General features: G+C 39.1%; 1 protein-coding gene and 1 pseudogene across 1 annotated transcript in view; one reads left to right on the top strand and one right to left on the bottom strand.

Annotated features, from left to right (window-relative positions):
• Positions 1-10,781: 10,781 nt before the first annotated feature.
• Positions 10,782-11,579, top strand: LOC105718482 (dynein light chain 2, cytoplasmic-like; annotated as a pseudogene).
• A 6,713-nt stretch (positions 11,580-18,292) lies between these two features.
• The window catches only part of CARNMT1 (carnosine N-methyltransferase 1), a 46,763-nt gene continuing 40,957 nt past the window's right edge, over positions 18,293-24,098 (bottom strand). The window contains exons 7-8 of the mRNA XM_012454199.3: positions 22,173-22,276; positions 18,293-21,121 (exon numbers count right to left, since the gene is read on the bottom strand). Coding sequence (XP_012309622.1) covers positions 21,020-21,121; positions 22,173-22,276 — 206 coding nt within the window. The 3' untranslated portion in view covers positions 18,293-21,019. The remainder of the gene's footprint in view (positions 21,122-22,172; positions 22,277-24,098) is intronic.

The raw sequence follows: 24,098 nt of genomic DNA, 5'->3' as shown, positions 1-24,098 counted from the left end.
GCTAGCTCACTGCTAGAGGAATTTGAAATCTGTGATGTGCTGCAGACAACAGTAAGAAAACATAAACTCAAATTCTTACAGTACTGACTCAACTTCCCATACTAGCCTAACAGGCATATATTTATAACAAGACATAAATACTTTTACCTCACTTTCTGGTTTTTTCTACACACAATAAAGGAAATTCAATATTAGAAGCCTCAAGAAAGAAAAACAGTAAAGAAAAAGCAACACCTTGTCAAGAGATAAAGCAATTAACAGAACAAGACTTGGAGGTGACTCAGCTATTTGAATTATCAGTCAAGGACTAACATTACTATATTATGTTGAAGGATATAACGGAATAGGTGGACAACATACACTGATGAAGGGTATTTTTGTAGAGATGAAAGCTATAAAAGGATAAATGGAAATGCTAGAACTAAAAAGCATATCAGAGATGAAAATCCCTTCAACAGGTTCAGTAGTAGAATGGAGATAGCTGAGGAAAGAGTCAGTATATTGGAAGATACATTTAAAAAGTCATTCTGAAAGACTGAGAAAAAAATTACCGAAAAAAAAAAAAAAAAAAAAAGGGCCAGGCGCAGTGGCTCATACCTGTAATCCCAGCACTTTGGGAGGCTGAGGTGGGAGGTCAGGAGTTTGAGACCAGCCTGGCCAACATGGCAAAACCCTGTCTCGAGTTCAAGACCAGCCTGACCAACATGTGAAACCCTGTTTCTACTAAAGATACAAAAATTAGCCAGGTGCATTGGTGCATGCCTATACTCCCAGTTACTCAGGAGGCTAAAGCAGGAGAATCACTTGAACCTGAGAAGTGGAGGTTGTAGTGAGCAGAGATCTTGCCTTTGCACTCCAGCCTCGGAGACAAGAGTGAAACTCTGCCTCTAAAACAATAAAAAACTAATAAAAACAGTGTTCAGGAGCTATGGAATAATAACAAGCAGTCTAACATAAGTGTAATAGAAGTCCTGGAAGGAGAAGAGAAAACAGGAAATAATATTTTAGGAGATAATGGCAAAGAATTTTTCAGAAATAATAACAAAACATCAAACCACAGATCCAATCAGTTTAGAGAAACCCAAACAGGATAAATTTCAAAACCAATTAAAGCAGCCAGAGGAAAAAGGAAACACACTCAGAAGGACAAAGATAAGAATTTTTTTTTTTTTTGAGACGGAGTCTCGCTCCGTCATCCCAGCTAGAGTGCGGTGGAGCAATCTTGGCTTACTGAAACAACCTCTGCCTCCTGGGTTCAAGCGATTCTCCTGCCTCAGCCTCCTGAATAGCTGGGATTACAGGCACGCACCACCATGCCCAGCTAATTTTTATATTTTTAGTAGAGATAGGGTTTCACCATGTTGGTCAGGCTGGTCTTGAACTCCTGACCTCATGATCTGCCCGCCTCTGCCTCCCAAAGTGCTAGGATTACAGGTGTGAGCCACCATGCCTGCCCAAATACAAGAATTATAGCAGAGTACTCATCAAAACAACAGTGACATCTTTAAAGAAATAACTCCCAATTCCGTATTCTGTAAATAAATATTTGAAAAATAAAAGGTGAAATAAAGACCTTTTTAGACAAACAAAAGCTGAGAGAATTCACTGCAGCAGACCTATGATGTAAAGGAAGTTCTCCAGGCAGAAGTATGATACCAGATAGAAACCTGGATACCTACATACTTCCAAGGTAGGAGTATCAAATAAATTATGGACATATTTTTAAAGCAACCCACACCAGAAATTATTCAAAAATAAAGATAAATATAAAAGTTTTTTTGGGTTAAAGAATTTAGTCTAAAGCAAATATATTACCCCTGTATTCTGGAAGTTATTACACACATAAAAGTAACGTATAAAAATAGCATGAAGATGCAAGAGAAATTGGAAGTATATTGCTATAAGATTCTTCTAACTATACATGAAGTGATATACCATTTGAAGTTTGATGGTATAAGTTGAACATGCATACTGTAAAACCTGGAGAGGCCACTGAAACCTTTTTTTAAAGAGCTATAACTAATAAGCTAATAATGGAGATAAAAATCAAGAAAATAATCCAAAAGGTGGGAAAAAAGAAAATGGGACAAGTAGAAAATAGCAAAATGGTGAGTTTAAATTCAATTACTCAATTCAATATATAATAACATTAAAATGTAAACTAATTCCCAATTAAAAGAGAGACATCAGATTGAATAAAAAAGCAAGACCCAACAATCTTCAAGGTGGCTGACTAGAGGCATCTGGTACTCACTTTCTCCATAAAGAACCAAAATAATGAATAGATAATTACTGTTTGAATAGATCATCTAAGAGAGAACACTAAAATTCAACAGAGAAGTGACAGGAAACACCTAAAACAAGGAAGGAGAGAGAATTGAGGCAGCCTGCTCAGTTGGGATTGGCTGGAAGCCTGTAGAGACTCCCCAGAGAAGGGAAAGGGTAAGGGATAGACCCCCAGCAGTCCACATTTCCATTGCAGACTCCTACAATCCTAACCACAGGAGAGCCCCCTCAATCCCTGTGGACCCTGAGACTAACATAGGGAGCTTCTTGAAGACCATGATGGTATTGCTCCAGAAAGGGTGCTAAGGCTGAGTCTCACATACCCTAAGTTCTAAGCAGCTACAGCAAGGTACCATTTTGAGAGCCAGCACCTCCATGCACCACCAGGCAGCTTGGGGACAGGTTTGCCCAGACTGGCTCTGCACCCCCTAGTTTTTGAGCACATTATCAGGGGCCCTGGGGATTGCCCAGCTCAGGCCATCACCATTGACACCTGAGCACTCCTCCCAGGATCCTGAGGTCAGGCCCACCCAACTTGCCACTACCATCACAGATGGCACCCACCTGTATATGCCACCCTGTGAGCCTGGGGACTGGCCCTCCTAGCCTGTCAAAGCCACTGCCAACACTAGCATAGACCACTTGGGAACCAAAGAACTGTCCCACTACTGCTACTGTCTTGGCTTATGTTATGCTGACTATCCAGTGGCCTGACAAACTGCCTACCTGCTCAGCCCACCACTGTCACTACCTAGCACCCAAGCCAGCCAACTAGAGGCCCAAACATGAATCTGCTAACATACCAGTGACAGCATACCCCACCCAGGGGCCCAAGGACAGGCATTTTCAGCCTACTCCTGCCATCACTGAGAACTGAGGACTGGCCTACCTGTGTCCCCATCCACATCAAAACTTCACAGCCTCCACTAAATGCACCCAACGCCACTGAGAAAATGACAGACACCACTGAAACTGTTTACAATGAAAGAAACTACAGAAACTACCCTACTGCACACCCAGAATCAAAGCCACAGTGCCCTACCCAACCAACACCACATCTACATCTTCAGGAAAAAGTCCTCCACTATGAAAGCACATCCAAAAATAAAAAATATTAGAAGTGACTGTTAGACCAGATGTGCTAAGAACAATGTAAGAACGAAACAAACATGAAAAAGCAAGGAAATAATGACACCTTCAAAGGCACACAATAATTCTCCAGCAACAGATTCCAATGAAAAAGAAATTTATGAAATCCCAGAAAAAGAATTCAAAATAATGATATTAAAGAAGCTCAGTGAGCTAAAAGAGCACACAACAAATACAAGAAAATAATGAGAAATTTACCAAAGACATAAAAATCATGAAAAAAAACCCACCAAATTTTGGAACTGATGAATTCACTGAATTAAATATACATATTTAAAAGCTTCAAAAATAGATTAAATTGGCCAGATGTGGTGGCTCACGCCTGTAATCCCAGCACTTCGGGAGGCTAAGGCGGGCGGATGACCTGAGGTCAGGAGTTCGAGACCAGCCTGGCCAACATGGTGAAACCCCATCTCTACTAAAAATACAAAAAAATTAGCTGGGTGTGGTGGCAGGTGTCTGTAATCCCAGCTACTTGGGAGGCTGAGGCAGGAGAATCACTTGAACTCGGGAGGCAGAGGTTGCAGTGAGCCGAGATTGTGCCATTGCACTTCAGCCTGGGGAACAAGAGTGAGACTTCATCTAAAAAAAAAAGTAATAAAAATAGATTAGATCAAGCAGAAGAAAGAATTGCAGAACTTGCAGACAGGTCTTTTGAAATAACCCAGTCAGACAAAAATGAAATAAAACGAATGAACAAAGCCTACATGACACATGGGACACCATAAAATGACCAATATTCAAATTTTTGATGTTCCAGAAAGCAAAGAGAAAAGGGATAGAAACCTATTTAATGAAACAATAGCTGAAAACTTCCCAAGTCTAGTAAGAGATTTAAAGATCCAATGCAGGAATTTCAGAGATCCCCAAACATATGCAATTCACAGAGGTCTTCACGACACATGGTTGTCAAATTTCAATGACAGAGAATTTTAAAAACAGCAAAGGAATAGTGTCTAGTCACATATAAGTATCCCCCAACTGACTAAATAGAATTCTCAATGGAAACCTTACAGGCCAGGAAAGAATGAGATGGTATAGACAATGAGCTGAGAGAACTGCTAGCCAAGGATATTACAGCCAGCAAAGTTATCCTTCATAAATGAAGAAGTAGTCTTTCCTAGACAAGCAACAGCTGAAGGAATTCATCACACTAGGTGGGCCCTACAAGAAATGCTTAAGAGAGTCCTACACCAGGTGGATCACGAGATCAAGAGATCGAGACCATCCTGGTCAACATGGTGAAACCCCGTCTCTATTAAAAATACAAAAATTAGCTGGGCATGGTAGTGCATGCCTGTAGTCCCAGCTACTCAGGAGGCTGAGGCAGGAGAATTGCTTGAACCCAGGAGGCGGAGGTTGCGGTGAGCTGAGATTGCGTTGAAAAAGCACACAAAAACATAAATTATGGAAGGGATACCCTATTCAATAACTGGTACTGGAAAAACTGGCAAGCCACATGTAGAAGAATAAAACTGGATCCTCATCTCTCACCTTATACAAAAATCAACTTAAGATGGATCAAAGACTTAACTCTAAGACCTGAAACCATAAAAGTTCTAGAACATCAGAAAAACTCTTCTGGACATTAGCTTAGGCAAAGAACTCATGACTAAGGCCCCAAAAGCAAATGCAACAAAAACAAAAATAAATAAATGAGACCTAATTAAACTAAAAAGCTTCTGCACAGCAAAATAAATAACAGAGTAAAAAGACAGTACACAGAGGGGGATAAAATATTTGCCAACCACATCTGACAAAGAACTTGGGTGTGGTGGTTCATGTCTGTAATCCCAGAATATTGAGAGGCCAAGGCAGACAGATTACCTCAGGTCAGGAGTTCGAGACCAGCCTGACCAACGTGGAGAAACTCCATCTCTACTAAAAATAAAAAATTAGCCAGGTATGGTGTTGCATGCCTGTAATCCCAGCTACTCGAGAGGCAGGAGAATTGCTTGAACTTGGGAGGCGGAGGTTGCAGTGAGCTGAGATTGCACCACTGCACTCCAGCCTGGGCAACAAGAGTGAAACTCTGTCTCTAAATAAATAAATAAATAAATAAATAAATAAAATAATCCCATCAAAAAGTGGGTAAAAGACATGAATAGACAATTCTCAAAAGAAGATATACAAACAGCCAAAAAACATGAAAAATCCTTAACATCACTGATTATCAGAGGAATGCAAATTAAAACCACAATACCACCTTACTCCTACAAGAATCGCCATAATTAAAATGTGAAAAAACAATAGATATTGGTGTAGATATAGTGTAAAGGGAATATTTTTTACACCTCTGGTGGGAATGTAAACTAGTACAACCACTATGGAAAACAGTATGGAGATTCCTAAAAGTAGAATTACGATCTGATCCAGCAGTCCCACTACTGAGTATCTACCCAAAGGAAAAGAAGTCATTATATGAAAAATCACATGCACATGCATGTTTACAGTAGCACAGTTCACAACTGCAAAGATAATGGAACCAACCTAAGTACTAACCAAGCAACAAGTAAAGAAAATGTGGTATATGTACACCATGGAATATTACTCAGCCACGGCAAGGAATAAAATAATGTCTTTTGCAGCAAGTTTAATGGAGCTGGAGGCCATTATTCTAAGTGAGGTAATCAGGAATGGAAAACCAAAAATAACATGTTATCACTTGTAAGTGGGAGCTAAGCTATCAGGATGCAAAGGCAGAAAAATGATATAATGGACTTTGGGGGTTCAGAGGGGCAGTGAGGAATAAAAGACTACATATTGGCATAAAAGCAGCGTACATTGCTTGAGTGACGGGTGTGCCAAAATCTCAGAGATCACCAATAAAGAACTTATCCATGTAACCAAAAACCACCTGTACCCCAAAAACTATTGAAATAAAAGTTGGCTTTTAAAAAAAGATAAACAAAATGGATAAACTATTAGCTAATCAAGAAAAAAAGAGAAAATCCAAATAATATAAGAAATGAAAATGGAAACATTACAACTGATACCACAGAAATATAAAAGATTATGAGATATTAACAGTGGATCACTAATAAGCTGAAAAACCTAGTGGAAATGAATAAATTCCTGAACATATACAATCTACCAAGATTGAATAAAAAAGACATAGAAAACCTGAACAGACCAGTAACAAGTAATGAAGTTGAAACAGTAATTTTAAAAATCTCTGAACAAACAAATGTGCAAGACTGGATGGCTTAACTGCCAAATTCTACCAAACTTTGTAAGAACTAACACCAGTTCTCCTCAAACTATTCCCAAAAATTAAAGAGGGAATTTTCCGTAACTCATTTTATAAGGCCAGCATTACCCTGATACTAAAACCAGACAGAGACTCAACAAAAAAAGTACAGGTCAACATCCCTGAAGAACATACACACAAAGCTCCTCAACAAATACTGGCAAACCCAATCCAACAGCATATCAAGAAAATAATACACCATGATCAACTAAGATTTATTCCAGGGATTCAAGGATGATTCAATACATGCAAATCAATAAACGTGCTATATCACATCAACAGAATGAAGGACAAATACTGTATCACCATCTCAATAGATGCAGAAAAAGGATTTAATAAAATTCAACATCGCTTCATGATACAAATTCTTGGTCAGGAGTGGTGGCTCACGCCTGTAATCCCAGCACTTTGGGAGGCTGAGGCAGGCAGATCACCTGAGGTCGGGAGTTTGGACCAGCTTGACCAACATGGAGAAACCCTATCTCTACTAAAAATACAAAACTAGCTGAGCGTGGTAGCACATGCCTGTAATCCCAACTACTTGGGAGGCTGAGGCAGGAGAATTGCTTGAACCCGGGAGGAGGAGGTTGTGGTGAGCCAAGATCGTGCCATTGCACTCCAGCCTGGGCAACAAAAGCGAAACTCTGTCTCAAAAAAAAAAAGAAAAAAAATTCAGAACAAACTAGACATAGAAGAAATGTATGTCAACATAATAAAGGCCATATATGACAAACACACAGTTAACATCATACAGAATGAGGAAAAGCTGAATGCCTTTCCCCTAAGAATTGGAACAAGTCAGGGATGCTTACTTTCAGCACTCCTAGTCAACACAGTACTGGAAATCCCAGCCAGAGAAATTAGGCAAAAGAAAGAAATAAAACACATCCAGCCAGAATACAATTTATATGCCTTATTGGCACCATTAAACTTTTTAAAAATTTAAAATAAATAAATAAAAGGCATCCACATTGAAAAGGGTGAGGTCAAACTGTACCTCTTTGCAGATGACATAATCTTGTATCTAGAAGAACAACCTAAAGACTCCACCAAAAAAATTATTAGATCTGATGAATAAATTTGGTAAAGTTGTAAGATATAAAATCAGCATACAAAAATCAGCAGTGGTTTTGCTTTTTTAAATATGGGGTCTCACTATGTTGCCTAGGCTGGTCTTGGACTCCTGGGCTTAAGCGATCCCCCCATCTTGGCCTTCCAAAGGGCTGGGATTACAGGAACCAGCCACAGTGCCCAACCTCAAAAATCCATAGTGTTTCTACACACCAATAATAAACTAGCTGAAAAAGAAATCAAGAAGGCAATCCTACTTACAATAATTACAAAAAAATTAAAATACCTAGGAATAAATTTAACCAAGGAGGTGAAAGACCTCTACAAGGAAAAGTGCCAGATATTGATAAAGAAATTGAAAAGGACATAAACAAATGGAAAGACATCCCATGCATATGGAGCAGAAGAATTAGTATTAAAATGACCATACTGTCCAAAGCATTCTACAGATTGAATACAATCTGTATCAAAATATCAATGCAATTTTTCACATAAATAGGAAAAAACAATCCTAAAATTCATATAGAACCAAAAAGAGCCCAAGTAGTCAAAGGAATTCAGAGCAAAAAGAAAAGAACTTGAGGCACCATACTACCTGACTTCAAAATACATTACAAGCCTATAGTAACCAAGACAGCATGATATTAGTTTAAAAACAGAAACAGAGACCAGTGGAGCAAAACAACACAGACAGACACATATTAACAGCTGACTGATTTTCGACAAAGGTGCGAAGAACACATACTGGGTAAAGAACACTCTCTTCAATAAATTGTGCTAGGAAAGCTGGGTATGCATATGCAGAAGAATGAAAGAGGACCCCCTACCTCTCACCACAATCAAAAACCAGTTTAAGATGGAATAAAGACTTAAACATAAGTCCTGAAACTATAAAACTACCAGAAGTTTTATATGAGAAATATGTTTTATATGAGCAACACCAGGACATAGATCTAGGCAAAGATTTTATGGCTAGGACCTCAAAAGCACAGGCAACAAAAACGAATACAGACAAGTGGGACCATACTAAACTAAAAATCTTCTGCACAGCAAAGGAAACAATAGACTGAAGAAATAGACTGTTGAATGGGAGAAAGTATCTGCAAACTGTTCATCTGACAAGGGACTAATATCCAGAATATACAGGAAGTCAAAGAACAGTAAAACAGCAACAACAAATAATCTTATTAAAAAGTGGGCAAAGTACTTGAATAGACATTTCTTAAAAGAAGACATACAAATGGCCAACAGGAAATGTTCAACATCACTAATCATCAGAGAAAAGCATATCAGAATCATAATGAGGGGCTGGGTGCAGTGGCTTAGGCCTGTAATCCCAGCACTTTGGGAGGCAGAGGCAGGCAGATCACTTGAGGCCAAGAGTTCAAGACCAGCCTGGCCAACATGGGAAGCCCTGTTTCTACTAAAACACCAAAAGCAATGGCAACAAAAGCTAAAATAGACAAATGGGATCTAATTAAACTTCAGAGCTTCCGTACAGCAAAAGACACAATCATTAGAGCAAACCAGCAACCAAAAGAATGGGAAAAAATTTTTGCAATCTACCCATCTGACAAAGGGCTAATATCCAGAATCTACAAAGAACTGAAACAGATTTACAAGAAAAACCCATCCAAAAGTGGGAGAAGGATATGAAAGACACTTTTCAAAAGAAGACATATTTGAGGCCAACAAACATATGAAAAAATGCTCATCATCACTGGTCATTAGAGAAATGCAAATCAAAATCACATTGAGATACTATCTCACACTAGTTAGAATGGCGATCATTAAAAAATCTGGAGACAACAGATGCTGGAGAGGATGTGGAGAAATAGGATCACTTCTACACTGTTGGTGGGAGTGTAAATTGGTTCAACCATTGTGGAAGACAGTGTGGCGACTCCTCAAGGATCTAGAAATAGAAATTCCATTTGACCCAGCAATCCCATTACTGGGTATATACCCAAAGGACAATAAATCGTTCTATTATAAAGACACATGCACACGTATGTTCATCACTGCACTGTTTACAATAGTAAAGACCTGGAAACAACCCAAATGCCCATCAGTGATAGAATAGACAAAGAAAATGTGGCACATATACACCATAGAATACTATGCAGCCATAAAAAACCATGAGTTTGTGTCCTTTGTAGGGACATGGATGAACCTGGAAACCATCATTCTCAGCAAACTGACACAAGAACAGAAAATCAAACACTGCATGTTCTCACTCATAGGCGGGTGTTGAACAATGAGAACACTTGGACACAAAGAGGGGAGCATCACACACTGGGGGCCGTTGGGGGGCGCTACGGGAGGGATAGTGGGAGGGAGGGCAGGGGAGGGATAACCTGGGGAGAAATGTCAGGTATAGGTGATGGGGGGATCGTGGCAACAAACCACCTTGCCATGAATGTACCTATGCAACAATCTTGTATGATCTGCACATGTACCCCAGAATCTAAGGTACAATTAAAAAAAAAAAAAAAGGAATAAATGGACTTTAGGTTAAAAAAAAGAGAGCAAAAATATCTAAACAAACATATCACATCAAAGATGATATACAAATGGCAAGTAAGCATATGAAAAAAAAAAATTAACCAGGTGTGGTGGCGCACGCCTGTAATCCCAGTTACTTGGGAGGCTGAGGCAGGAGAATCGCTTGAACCCGGGAGGTGGAGGTTGCAGTGAGCTGAGATCGCACCACTGCACTCCAGCCTGAGCAAGGGGGAGACTCCGTCTCAAATAAATAAAATTAATAATAATAATAATAATAATAGAGCAGCAGAGCCTAGCGGGCAGGTGGCCAGCGGTGCGTGGCGGAGCGTGGGCGGCCGGCGAAACTCCAAGGGCTGACCGCGGCGGGGAGCGACCCACCCGGGGCTGCGGGAGCCAGAGATGGCAGTGGCTGCAGCTGCTGCAGGAGGAGCCCAGGGGACACCGCCCCTGCTTGCGCTCTGCCTTGGGCCATCGCTACTCCCCGGGGGTCCATGAGGACTCACCTCCGTGAAGTGTCACGATGTCTGATCGGAAGGCAGTGATCAAGAACGCAGACATGTCTGAGGACATGCAACAGGATGCCGTTGACCGTGCCACACAGGCCAGGCAGAAGTACAACTTAGAGAAGGCCATTGCTGTCTATATCAATAAGGAATTTGACAAGAAATATAACCCTACCTGGCATTGTATTGTGGGCTGAAATTTTGGCAGCTATGTCACACAGGAGACAAAGCACTTCATCTATTTTTACTTGGGTCAAGTTGCAATCCTCCTCTTCAAGTCAGGCTAGTTGGCCGTGGTGAAGGTGTCAGTGGCTGTGGCAGCGATGGCAACCAGGCGGCGTTGCTGGGACTGTTTTGCACTGGGGCCAGCATCAGGATGTCCTCTCCAATGGCTGTTCTACCCTACTGCATGGACTGTATACTCTATTTCTTGTGTACGTCGCAGTAAACAAAACCAAACCTCTTTCTGTTTTGTTGCCTGGGGAAGAAGGCTGCGTTACGCTTATTTTTTAAGATTTTAAAAATATTTTTTTCGGTTGTCTTGCACTGGGAAATCTCTCTCACCTCTCCATTTTCTCTTTCTTTCCCTATGCAAAATAAAAAGCCCTCCACAAAGACTAGGTGGCCAAAACACTAGAAGGGCTGAGGAAAGAAATAGGTCTCTGGAGGTGAAACTAAAACTGTGCAGCTGCCTCTTCCTGGCGGTGGATGCTGCTTTGGGAGGGCCAGGGAGGCTGCAGGGGGACAGTGTTGGGATTGTCAAGGAGAAAGGGATAGGAAGGAAAGTGGAGGGACTGATCTAGTACCAGGGAGAATATTCCACTAACTGTGATTTTATGGCTTGGGGCAGAGGGTGGGGTGGGGATGCAGTCTTTAGGGGGCCCTGAGATGTGTTTGTGGTGTGGGGGAGTGGGGAGCAAACTTGTCTTGCTGTCTTTGTCAGAATTTCTAAGTAACGGCTGTGTCTTGGTGGATGACCTTCTTTTTTTCCTCCTGCCAGAGATCATGATAGGAGGATGTTGGGGGGGTGTAGGATTCACTTGTTTGTTTTTTTTTTTTCCTTTACATTCTTCTGTCTGCTCCCTGCTTAGCCCTCAGTTTTCTCATTCCTCTGCAGTTCTTTTAGAGCAGCCCCTGTTGTTAGTTGGCTGGCAAGGGAATTTAAGGTGACTGTAGTTCCTTAGTTAGGTATTAGCAATCAAACCAAATCAAGTCTCCCTTGAGTCTCCTGTGTATATGTGTGTGTTTGGGGTGGGGGAGTTGAGTGGAAGGAGCGGGAAGGACCGTTTGGAATCTCTAGGGTGTATGGGTAGGTAGGGGGCACAATTAGTTATAAGTGGATTTTTATGTTAAAAGCCTCTGGGGCTGTTTTAGAAGTAAAGATAGGTGTCCCCTCCTTGTTGTCATTTAGCCCAGACACTCTTGCTCGCTCTCTGGCTATCTGCTCCCTGAGAAGGCTTTAGGAGGACCACCCAGGACAGGATGACCATGCTACCATCTGCTCTGGAGCTGGGTCTCAGTGCAAAGGGACAGTGACTGTGGATGTTTGCAGTCTCTGGTGGGAGGTGAACATGGATGTGATAAAGAGCTAAGAGGAGCTTCTGGGGAGCCTTGGAAAAGGTCAGTCTTGCAGTGATGAAGCCAGATATCAGGAGATGGAACAAGGCCATGAGGGCATGAGGGAAGGAGATTCCAAGGAGGATGAGGGGAAATCTTGTCTGTTAATGAAATAGGAGTGGGGTGGGGTTTAGGGTGGGGTGGTCATTGCTATTTGAGTTGCTGATTCTTATGAGTGGTCTTCAAAACTCTCACATGTAGGGTTGTCAGTGTAAGGGGTGAGGGGACCCAGCTTCTTTTATTTTCAAGTCCATTCTTGGGGCTGGTGGAGAGGCAGGAGAATGCCCCTCCCTAATCCCTTAGTGTGCAGAGCTTGCTTTTTGATGGTAGGGGAGGAGGGACCTGGGTAGTGACTGAGGTCCCTATATCAAACCCTTCAATGGGCACAAAACTGAGCACTTGATTTTAGGTTTTTTTTTTAAACGAATGTCCAAATCTGTGTTTCCCCCTGAACTCCCAGATTGTGTGGCCAGTTGAAAGTGTCTGGTTTGTGTTCATGTCTCCCTCATTTCTGGAGCAGGGCCTGAGATGCTGCCGTATCTCCTATGCTCTGCATCCACACCTCTTTTGGACGTTAAAGGTTGATTGATCCAATACATCATAATGAGGTATCATTTTACCTTAGAATAAGTCTTATTAAAAAGCCAAAAAATTACAGATGCTGGTGAGGATGTATAGAAAAGGGAACTCAAACTGTTGGTGGAAATGTAAATTAGTTCAGCCACTATGGAAAACAATACAGAAGAAAACTAAAAATAGAACTACCATACCACCTAGCAATTCTTCTACTGGGCACTGATCCAAAGGAAATCAGCAGACCAGAAGGATACATGCACTTCCATGTTTCTGACAGCTCTACTGATAACAGCAAAGATAATCAACCTACATGTCTATCAACAGATGAACAAAGGAAATGTGATCTACATACATAATGGAGGACTATTCAGCCGTAAAAAAGAATGAAATCATGCCATCTGTGGCAACATGGATGGAACTGGAGGACATTAAGTTAAATAAGCCAGGCACAGACACAAATTTGTTCTCACTCATATGTGGGAGCTGAGAAAGTTGATTTCATGGAGGTAGAGTAGAATGATAGCTATCAGAGGATAGGTAGGGCATATGAGTGGGAGTGGCTATGAAGAGAGGTTGGTTAATGGGTATAAACATACAGTTAGACAGAATAAGTTCTAATGTTTGATAAAGTAGCATGACTATAGCTAATAGTTAACAACAATGTATATTTCAAAATAACTAGAAGAAAGGACTTGGAATGTTCCTAATATATAGAAATAAATATTCAAGGTGATGGATACCCCAACTACTCTAAATTGATCATCACACATTCTATGCATGTAACAATATCACATGTGCCCCATAAATATGTACAAATACTGCACATTAATTAAAATTTAAAAAGGAAGACCAGGGTATGTGCTGTTAATGAGAAACCCATTTTAAATATTAGGGTAGGTTAAAAGTGAAAAAATGAGGGGTAAAAACAACAGTGCATGCAAATACTGGTAAACTCCAAACAAGGTCCATCAATAGTTTAGTAATAGTATTGTACCAATGTCAACTTCAAGGTTTCAGTAATAAGGTTATTTAAAATGCTATCTTTGGGGGAAGCTGGGTGAGAGTACACAGACCTCTTCTCATGTCTTTACCAGCATCTAGAAAACTATAACAGACTAACTTGTTAGATTGTAAATAGGGTAAAATCTAATAGCAGACCTAGCAGTTTCGCTGATAAAGAAATGATGCTGATAGACATGGCTTTCTGGATTAGGAAGGACAAGGCTCTGCAGGCCAGTTCAAGAAAAATAAGACTCCCAAGATCCAGTAATGAATACTATTGCCCAATTGGCAGGAAACCCTACTTCCCGTTTAGAGCTGCTAGAAGCAGGACTGAAATAAGTCACCCAAATTGTAACTTAATTGTTGCCCATTCTCTTCCAGGCAGAAAGAAGAAATGTTATCATGACAACAGAGCAGCAAGTCCCATGGCCCCAGCCAAAAGGCAGTATGGCTGTGGCTGCTGAGGTGGAGAGTCCTCAAAGGTAAATTAATGGCAGCAATGAAGGCTTCAGTATTCAATATAGAGCTTTGAGTGACCTGAAGACAGAAGTTAATTTGGTTGAATTGAGCATGAGTGGCCACTTAAAAGTGAGTGAAGGAAAAGCCTTGCCTAATAGTATAAAGCCAAACACCTGGTCCTGTCAACAGTCCAACCTGGTTGATAATCAGGACAGGGCTCTGGGTGCTGGGGTGGCCAAGGCTGGAAGACTGCAGGGCAGAACATAGTGGCATGAGCGTGGATAGAAAGGGAGTTTGAACCATAATCCCAAAAGACATCCTGAATGCCATAATCTCAAATACTGAAATCCTGAAAGATCAAAATCTCTTAAGTCTAAATATGCAGAAAATTATAATCCCCAAATTTCAAAATCTTGAAAATATAATGTAGGGGAAAAAATCTTAAAATTATTTTTTAAAAAATTATTTACATTTTTAAAAGGGGATTTGAGAAACAAAAACACAAGAGAACACTTTGTAGGCCACTTCACACAATGAAATAGGCAATAATGTATTTTTAGGCATACAAATGACAATTGTGTGGATATAACACTTATAAGCAGATGAACTATATTCATAATGGGTGAAAAAGCAAAATATATAAATGCATATCATTATGGTTAATTGTGTACACCCAGCTTTATAACTGCAGTCATCTGAAATACAATGATAGACAACATAAGTCTTCTGACGAGATCAATCAAAAACTTCAATGGGGGCCAGGTGCAGTGGCTTATGCCTGTAATTTCAGCACTTTGAGAGGCTGAGTTCCCAAATATTGATGCTTCAGGTCAAGAGTTGGAGACCAGCCTGGTCAACAAGGTGAAACCCTATCTTTACCAAAAATACAGTACCTATGATCCCAGCTACTCAAGAGGCTGAGGCCAGAGAATCACTTGAACCTAGGAGGCAGAAATTACAGTAACCCAAGATCACGCCACCATACTGCAGCCTGGGCAACAGAGCAAGAATCCATTTCAAAAGAAAACAACAACAACAACAAAAAAAACAAAAAACAGAACTTGGCCGGGCATGGTGACTCACGCCCACAATTCCAGCACTGTGGAGGGCTTTGAGTAGAGAAGGAAAACTGAAACTCTTAGGGGCCAGACAGAGGTGAGCTGGCAGGTCAAACAGTCAAAGCTTTAATCACTTACTGAAATAGGAAGAGGTTAAACTAGAGAAAGCACCAGCACCAACTCTCTTCTGTTCTGTCCCAGCCCCCAAGTTTTTGATCAGGAGCTGGACACCTCAAAAATAATGTCACCAGGGCTCTTTAGACCAATTCAATATATGTATAATAGAATTCATGTATTTTATGACTGCACTTCTTTGTCTACATCTTATTCCATCTCACTCTTAAGAAGTACTGCACAGACTGACCCCCTCAACGCAGGGGGTCCAGAAGAAGTAATATAGATCTCCAGGAGGAAAAGTTTCAAAGACTTAATGGCCGCCTGAGTACTCAGAGAGGCAATGGCTCAGCACTAACAATCCCAACAACTGCCTGACCCAGCCGCCATGTACGTCTCAATATGTTAACAAAAGAAGGCAGCTATTAACCTGCTAAGCTTTTGTTGAAACTTAATGTGACTTATGTTGCTCTTGTGACTCTTTGGCCTGACATCCCCATTTTGGGGTGGGTCAACTTTGATGTGATGACTAACAAGGTGAAAAGAATCTTAACAAACAAGCCTCGCTAGTCAAAGAGAAATAGTATAGCTGGCTGTAGCAGCTTTTTGGTGCTACATGAAAAAATGGCAGCTATCCTTTTGGAGGTAAACTGTATGGTCAACTCCACTGCCCAAAGCAATGCCACTGGTTCAATGGGGACTTTAACTTAGTTTTCCCTAAATTTCTGGGGCTACTTTACAAGTTGTTTGGCTACGATGAAACATAATGGAGTCCCATGAGCCGCTGCTGCTGTTCAGCTTCAGTGCCAGCTATGTAAAACCAAAAGCAGACGTGGTTGCTCCTCTCAATTACCAGAACTCAAGGCAGTCCTCATGGCTCTGGCCAGTACTCCCCCGATGAACCTCACTATGTTTTAATTAGCTTTGGAGCTGTTGCCAGTGATCTATCAGGTCTGCCACATGAAATCATATAGACTGGCAGATTAAAGCCACTTTGGCCATTAAACTCAGAGAAATTGCTTAACTTTTCCAATAATTAAATAAATGAATATTCAAATTAGATACCACTTTTTTTTTTTTTTTTAAATAAAGATGGGGTTTCACCATGTTGGTCAGGCTGTTCTTGAACTCCCGACCTCAGGTGATCTGCCCGCCTTGGCCTCCAAAGTGCTTGGATTACAGGCGTGAGCCACCATGCCCGGCCTAGATCTACTTCTTATACAGGCATACCTTGGAGATACTGCAGACTCAGTTCCAGACCATCATGATAAAGTGAGTCACACAAATTTTTGAGTTTCCCAGTGCATATAAAAGTATGTTTACAGGCCCGGCGTGGTGGCTCATGCCTGCAATCCCAGCACTTTGGGAGGCTGAGATGGGTGGATCACCTGAGGTCAGGAGTTCGAGACCAGCCTGGCCAGCATGGTGACACCCCATCTCTATTAAAAAAAAAAAAGTATGTTTACACTATACTGTAGTCTATTAAATGTGCAATGGCATTTTGTCTAAAAGAACAATGTACATACTTAATTTAAAAATATTTGCTAAAAAATGCTGACAGAGAGACATGACGTGAGCACATGCTGTTGGAAAATGATGCCAGTATAGACTTGTTCAGTGCAGGGTTGCCACAAATCTTCAATTTGTCAAAAAAAAAAAAAAAAAAAAAAAACAGTATCTGCAATATAAAGCTAAGTATTTGCAAAATAAAGCAAAGTAGAATAAAATGAGGTATGCCTGCAATGACAAAAATGAAAAGCTCAGCAATATCCAGTATTGGCCAGGGAATGGATGTAAGTTACTTTTAAACACTCTTCCTGGCATGTAAATTGGTGCAGTCCTTCTAAAAGGCAACTTAGCTGAAAATGCACATACACATTGACTGAAGGATCCCAAATCTAAATAGATACCAAAGAGAAAGAATCAAACATATATAAAAGGGATGTGCCAGCAGGTTGATGAAAGTGGGGGTAACATGCCATTAAATTTTACTTATGCCCTCTCCCATTACCTACTATTATATTTCATTGTACTTCTCACCAAATGTATGGAATCTGTATCTGTACGTACCATTTTTTACTGTTTTCCCCAGGATTCCATAGAAACCTTTTTCAAAGGGTCACCATAAGATTATTAAAACTAATGTCCTGTTAATAATCCTCATTTTTTCGCTCACTATATAGCAGTCAACACAGACAGAAATTACATTTATGGTAATTGTCTATCATGTGCTTTCATACACACAAAAATACATATATAAGCTCATATGACCTAATTTAAAAAAACATTTGAAATAGATGATATTAATCCTATCTTACAGGTGAGGAAACAAGCTAAGCGTCGCTTGCTTGAGATCAAAAACAATCAAAAGTGCTCATCCCACTAATGGCTGGTCCTAGAACTGTCTTCTACTAGTTCCTTTTACAGTTCTGTTTCTATTATTTAACAAAACTGAAAAACAAGATTATTATTTTTCCTCAGTGGATTCTAGCTTTAATACAGTGAACTTGAATGAAACACAGTGAAAATAATTAGTATGAGACCTGGCATATCATAAGGCCAAGTACTCACACTACTGACTTTCTAGAAGCATATAAAAATAGACTAATCCAAGAGTTTAAAAGTATATCTGCTCAACTCATTAAAATTAGTAGTAATCTACAGTTACACTAACTTAGAGGAAAACAACAAAGCAACTATCATTTCGTAGCAATTGGCAGACTTTAATATTCAAGAAAAATTAATTCATCATACACATTAAAAATATAGGAAATTTCATGCAGACATGAAGCTTCCAATTCAGCTTTTGTGGTAAATTTTAGAATGAGAGTTACATATAAATACAGTACATTTACAATTATGTACCAAACTTCATAATTTTATACTGTGAATTATACATCTTTTTCTTATATTGTACATATTCCACCTTGCTCACTTGATTAGCATACCCTCTATCTGCACTGCTTCAGAATATGGAAATTAAAGGGAAAAAAGCAAGCACAATGAACTAACTCCCATTTCATGAAGTAAATGAAAATGTTTGTGTATACAGCTAATTTAAGAAAAACATTTTAAACTTTAAGGCTTATATACTTTAGTAGCTAGGACTAAAATTAAGAAATACAAAATTAAATAAGTCCTCCAGTGATACTTCTATTATTGATTGATACCACATTTTCAAGTTTAGAATATATTAACTGCAAAAGCTGTAAGGAAAACAAGTAACACAAATTTGTGTAGAACACTTAAAAAACAATATTCATGATATGAGGGATAAATTAGCAAATGAAGTAACTGATTTCAGAATTAACTAAAACATATGCTGTAATAAAGAAATGTAACATTATTAAAGAAAACCTAATAGCAAAAAAAAAAATTAATAAAGCCAACCCACCAGTGTCAATCTGTTTTTGCCTGTGACAAAAACAAAGATCATTTGTTTCAATACAAGTTGTAAAAAAGTGAATACTAGCTTGTGAAAAGCATGTCTAAACCATTCAAAAACAGCATGCATTCCTTCCTGGTCAATTAATTTTTTTAAAAATACTTATGTACCTTGTAAGTTTTTTTTCTTTAAAAATAATAATTTTAGTTTTTTTTCTTCCTTGCCACTAAATTGAAACTCATTCATGTAAGTAATAAGAATTTCACCAAATGAACAATCTGCTAAGTATTGAGGGACACAAAAAAGAGAAATTTTTTTTAAAAAAAAAAACAGGTTACAGACTTCCCAATTTTGACATGATTATCTGCATGAAACCCTCTATTGCATAGTGAGAGAAAAGGTCACAAAAGTCCCATCACTGTACAAAGAAAAGGTCCCACCAACTAGTAAGATGCCAAATAGAGTAGTGACTCCCCAACCTAAGTGACAACAAAGGTCTAAAGATTTACAAGTAAATTTTCCTATTAAAACATGACATTTATGCGACCAGCACATTACTGAGATTAAATCCATCTAATTTAAATTGCCACAGAGGTCATTTAAAGCAATCACAATCATCTGTGAAAATATTCAACAAGAGTTTTTGCTTTTCTCCAAGAAAAGGCTAAAATATTAGTCATCTCTACTTTCCAAGCTACTGGAAACAGAATAACATATATTAAAAAATACAAAGGAAAACTCCCTCCAATAAAGATCTGTTAGAGGTAGAAATTTAAAGCAGCATATACTGTTTAAGCTCCATCTCTCAGGGACCAGAATTGGTGTTAATCTGAAATTACATGATGGTTGCTGCTTACAATATTGAAGACACAGATCATGGGCAGTAATTTATCCCTGAATTTCATAATCAAAATTCCCCACATTAATACTATTATGACAGTTTTTCCTAGTATATAATTGTTTTAATGAAAAAGTGCTTGCTTTCATAATCCAGATAATCTAAGGAAAAGACATTATTGTAAACATCACACTGTCAAACTCTATTCAGAGTCTGAAAATCATGTATTTCAAATGGGTAAATTTTATTCTTATCTTCTCTGTTTCCTAGCACTACTTTTAATAAAGGCTTTTTATTTCTCACTTTGAATGTGGAGATCTATATATTTCAAAGTGATCCATGATGAGTATGCTTTCCTAAAATGTTCAGTTTATTGTGGCCAAAAGACTTGATAATTTCTCAGTTACTTCAATGTATTTTACTGGCTGTGATGCTATTAAATTTTAACACTTCATAAAAATGAAATGTTTGATGCTTAAGTTCATCTGAGCTAGAAAATAAAAAATCAAATTAATCTGAATGATAAAAGAATAGACACAGGCCAGGCGTGGTGGTACACGCCTATAGTCCTAGCTACTCGGGAGGCTGAGGCAGGAAGATTGCTTGAGCCCAGGAGTTTGAGGTTACAGTGAGCTATGATCATGCCACTATACTCCACCCTGGGAGACAGAGCAGGATCCTGTCTCTGAAGAAAAGAAAAAAAAAAGACACATTTTACGCATAGTTTTCTTAGTTTGAAAGTGAATAAAGTCCCAACTCCAGATGTTGAATATGACTCAGGATCCTTAGACTCTTCTAAAAGTAACATGTGCAATGCATACAAAACAACAAAAAAAGGGAAGATTATTAGGACCTCAATACTATTAGTCATTAATACGGCAGACTTGCAATGGACAGCATCATGAAGACACTGGAGATTAGGTATTTTTCATACTGAAACACAATTCTGGGCTTCAAGGAAAAAGTATACTTCAAGACATTTCCTCCATTTTTACTTGTGTAGTACAAATCTGCATGGCATAGTATATTTCTGAAAAAGCAATAGACATATTAAGAAAATAGACACTATTTCTAAATTTCATTAGGAATAAGAAGGCACCACTGATTTGAGGTTGTGTCCTATCATCACTGATAGTTGATTTTCAGTCGTTTATTTCAGGATTTGTTCTTACTAAACTTTTTTCCAGGTGGTATCACTTGAGACCATTATTGTGGCTTACGGACCACAAACAAGACACATTCATAGTAGTATTTCATCATAGAGAGATCATTCACAGTATATGTTGACAACACAGATTCTTTTTCCACCTGCAATGCAAACAATAATCATAACACTGACTATGACAGTCATCATGAGCACACCACTAACAAATTCTAAGCACATATGTATCAGTAGCAGGCACTATTTTAAGCATATTCATTTATTACATACAACTACTCCCATAAGAGAAGAACTATTAATATCAGTAGTTTCACTTTAAAAAGAACGGTCCCACTACTAAGTAGTGGAACTGAGATTCAAACTCAGGCAGTCTTGAGCTCTAAACTACTATAATATATAACTTTTCTTCATTCTTAAAAACAAATCTATTGTTTTAAAAATGGAATGTTTCTAAATAAATGAACTGAAACACAATAGCCAAAATATCATAAAACTTTATAGGAATGCAACTAATGAAAAAAAATCAGACAGTACACAAGGACATATTGTGAATATCCCTCTTATACCTGCCCTCCTACCCCCTTTTGTTTTCCCCAGAGCCTAGTCTACTTTGTATCTAACAGTGAGAATCTACAAGGCCAGTATTATAATGATCAGCTACCATTTATTGAAAGGCTATTTCACCAGAAAGTATAGTTTTCCCTTTAAGCACACATTATCCCAAATCCTTATAATTCTGAAAGCTAAGTAACACAGGTCAAGCATCCCTACTCTGAGAATCTGAAACACTCCAAAATCCAAAATGTTTCCAGCGCCTACATAATGCCACAAGTGACAAATTCCACAGCTGACTTCATGTGGCAGGTGTACAAAATTTTAAAATATTGTATACATTTACCTTTGGGGTATGCTTATAAGGCACATATATAAAACATAAATGAGTATCACATTTAGACTTCAGTCCCCACCCCAGATATGTCATTATGTATATGTATATATTGCAAAATTGGAAAAAATCCAAAATCCAAAACATTTCTGGTCCCAAGCATTTCGAATAAGGGATACTCAACCTGTATTATCTTCCCTTTATAGGTAAGAAAACAGAGAATTCAAAAAGTTAGTAACAGCCATAATATCAACATTTCTGTTGAGGTACTGTGGAAGTTAAACTTTGGCAATATTTTATTTCATTCTTACCTCTACCTTGAATCCATACTGCAGAACAACATTTTTTATATCCTCATAGCTCAATTCTATGGAAAGTTCATTTGCCAAATTTTCAAAGTGGTACAGCAGAGGACCTATGGTTTAAAGATACTATGAATTACTTGAATACACATATACTCGTAGCTGTTTTACACTGAATTCCACGTTGAATAAGTTAGGTACTGGATGAGGTAAACATAAAAAGAAGAAACTTTACATTTGCTGAAAATGCCCAGACCTCTGAAAATTTGGCCTAGTATCTGACACCCAAGAGCTGGGCCTACACTCATGGGAAGTGAGTCCCTCTGGTATACCTGCCTTGCACTGTGATTCATAGCATAGGCCTTCACCTTCAACTTTTGAGTTACTGAAGGAGTAGATGAATCAGAGACTGATGCTAAGTCCTCAGATTCCAAATATATTCTGCAATTATAATTCCGTAAGTAAATGCAAAACTTGTTACAAACTGCTTATCAAATGAAAACAGAGAAGGAGCCTCAAGTTAACCTAGGTATTAAAAGGTGGACAGAAGTTATAGGGAAGATTTCCTAAAAGAAGGAAGTAACACTAGAGCGGGCTTTTTAAAAATGCACTGTTTATATCCCAGCTCTAATAGCTAATAATTGTGTGTCTATGGGCAATTCACCAACTCTGCTTCATCTCTAACGACCTTTTTTTTTTTTTTTTTTGGAAATAGAATCTCATTCTGTTGCCCAGTCTAGGGTGCAGTGGCATGATCTTGGCTCACTGCAATCTCCACCTCCCAGGTTCAAGCGATTCTCCTGCCTCAGCCTCCTGAATAGTTGGCATTACAGGCACCTGTCGTCATGCCAGGCTAATTTTTGTATTTTTAGTAGAGACAGGTTTTCACCATGTTGGCCAGACTGGTCTCAAAACCCTGAGCTCAAGTCATCGGCTTGCCTTGGCCTCCCGAAGTGTTGCAATTACAGGCATGAGCCACCCTGTGTACCCTGTAATATGACTTTAATGTGAGATAATATGTATTACACCTGTCATAAACAAGGTACGAAGTAAATGACAGGTATTACACTATTTTTACGACATCCTCTCTTTTTACTATTTTCTCATTCCATACATTCAAGAAACAAACATATGATTTAAAGGATGACTTTCAAATCTTTCAATCTATCATTTTGCCCAATCCACCAGCCTCATCCAGGAACCATTTTCACTTAATACAGTTATAACTCAGACTAATCTAGACAATCTTCTCTTTGCCTTTCATTGGGTAATTATAAATCCTGCAACCAGCTCTCTACTCCTACTCCTCATACAATGTGCTAATCATGGAAGATAAAAGTATTTAATAACAAAACAAAGTTTCTGCTACCAAGAGGCTTACCATTTTGTGGAAAATGGTAAAAAAGTTTTTCTAGGCCGGGTGCGGTGGCTCACGCCTGTAATCCCAGCACTTTGGGAGGCCGAGGCGGGTGGATCACGAGGTCAAGAGATCGAGACCATCCTGGTCAACATGGTGAAACCCCGTCTCTACAAAAAATTAGCTGGGCACCGTGGCGCGTGCCTGTAATCCCAGCTACTCAGGAGGCCGAGGCAGGAGAATTGCCTGAACCCAGGAGGCGGAGGTTGCAGTGAGCCGAGATCACGCCATTGCACTCCAGCCTGGGTAACAAGAGCGAAACTCCATCTCAAAAAAAAAAAAAAAAAAGTTTTTCTTCCTCTCTCCTTTCTCTTTCCTATACAAATGACTAGAAAAAATGACCGTGAATATAATGTATATATTACTGCTACTTACAAAAGATAACAATGGTTCCTTATCAAACTACTCTATCCAGCTTAAATTTGTTATATTAGTAAAAATGATCATTTTCTACCATTTCCCTGAGCACTGCTATTTCTTAGACTATCCAAAGCTTTTATAAGAATGCAGAGCCTCAT

Source organism: Aotus nancymaae, unplaced genomic scaffold (assembly GCF_030222135.1).
Source record: "Aotus nancymaae isolate 86718 unplaced genomic scaffold, 86718_ANA_hifiasm-v0.15.2.pri h1tg000041l, whole genome shotgun sequence".
Taxonomy (NCBI): domain Eukaryota; kingdom Metazoa; phylum Chordata; class Mammalia; order Primates; family Aotidae; genus Aotus; species Aotus nancymaae.
This window is presented reverse-complemented; position numbering and strand designations above follow the sequence as displayed.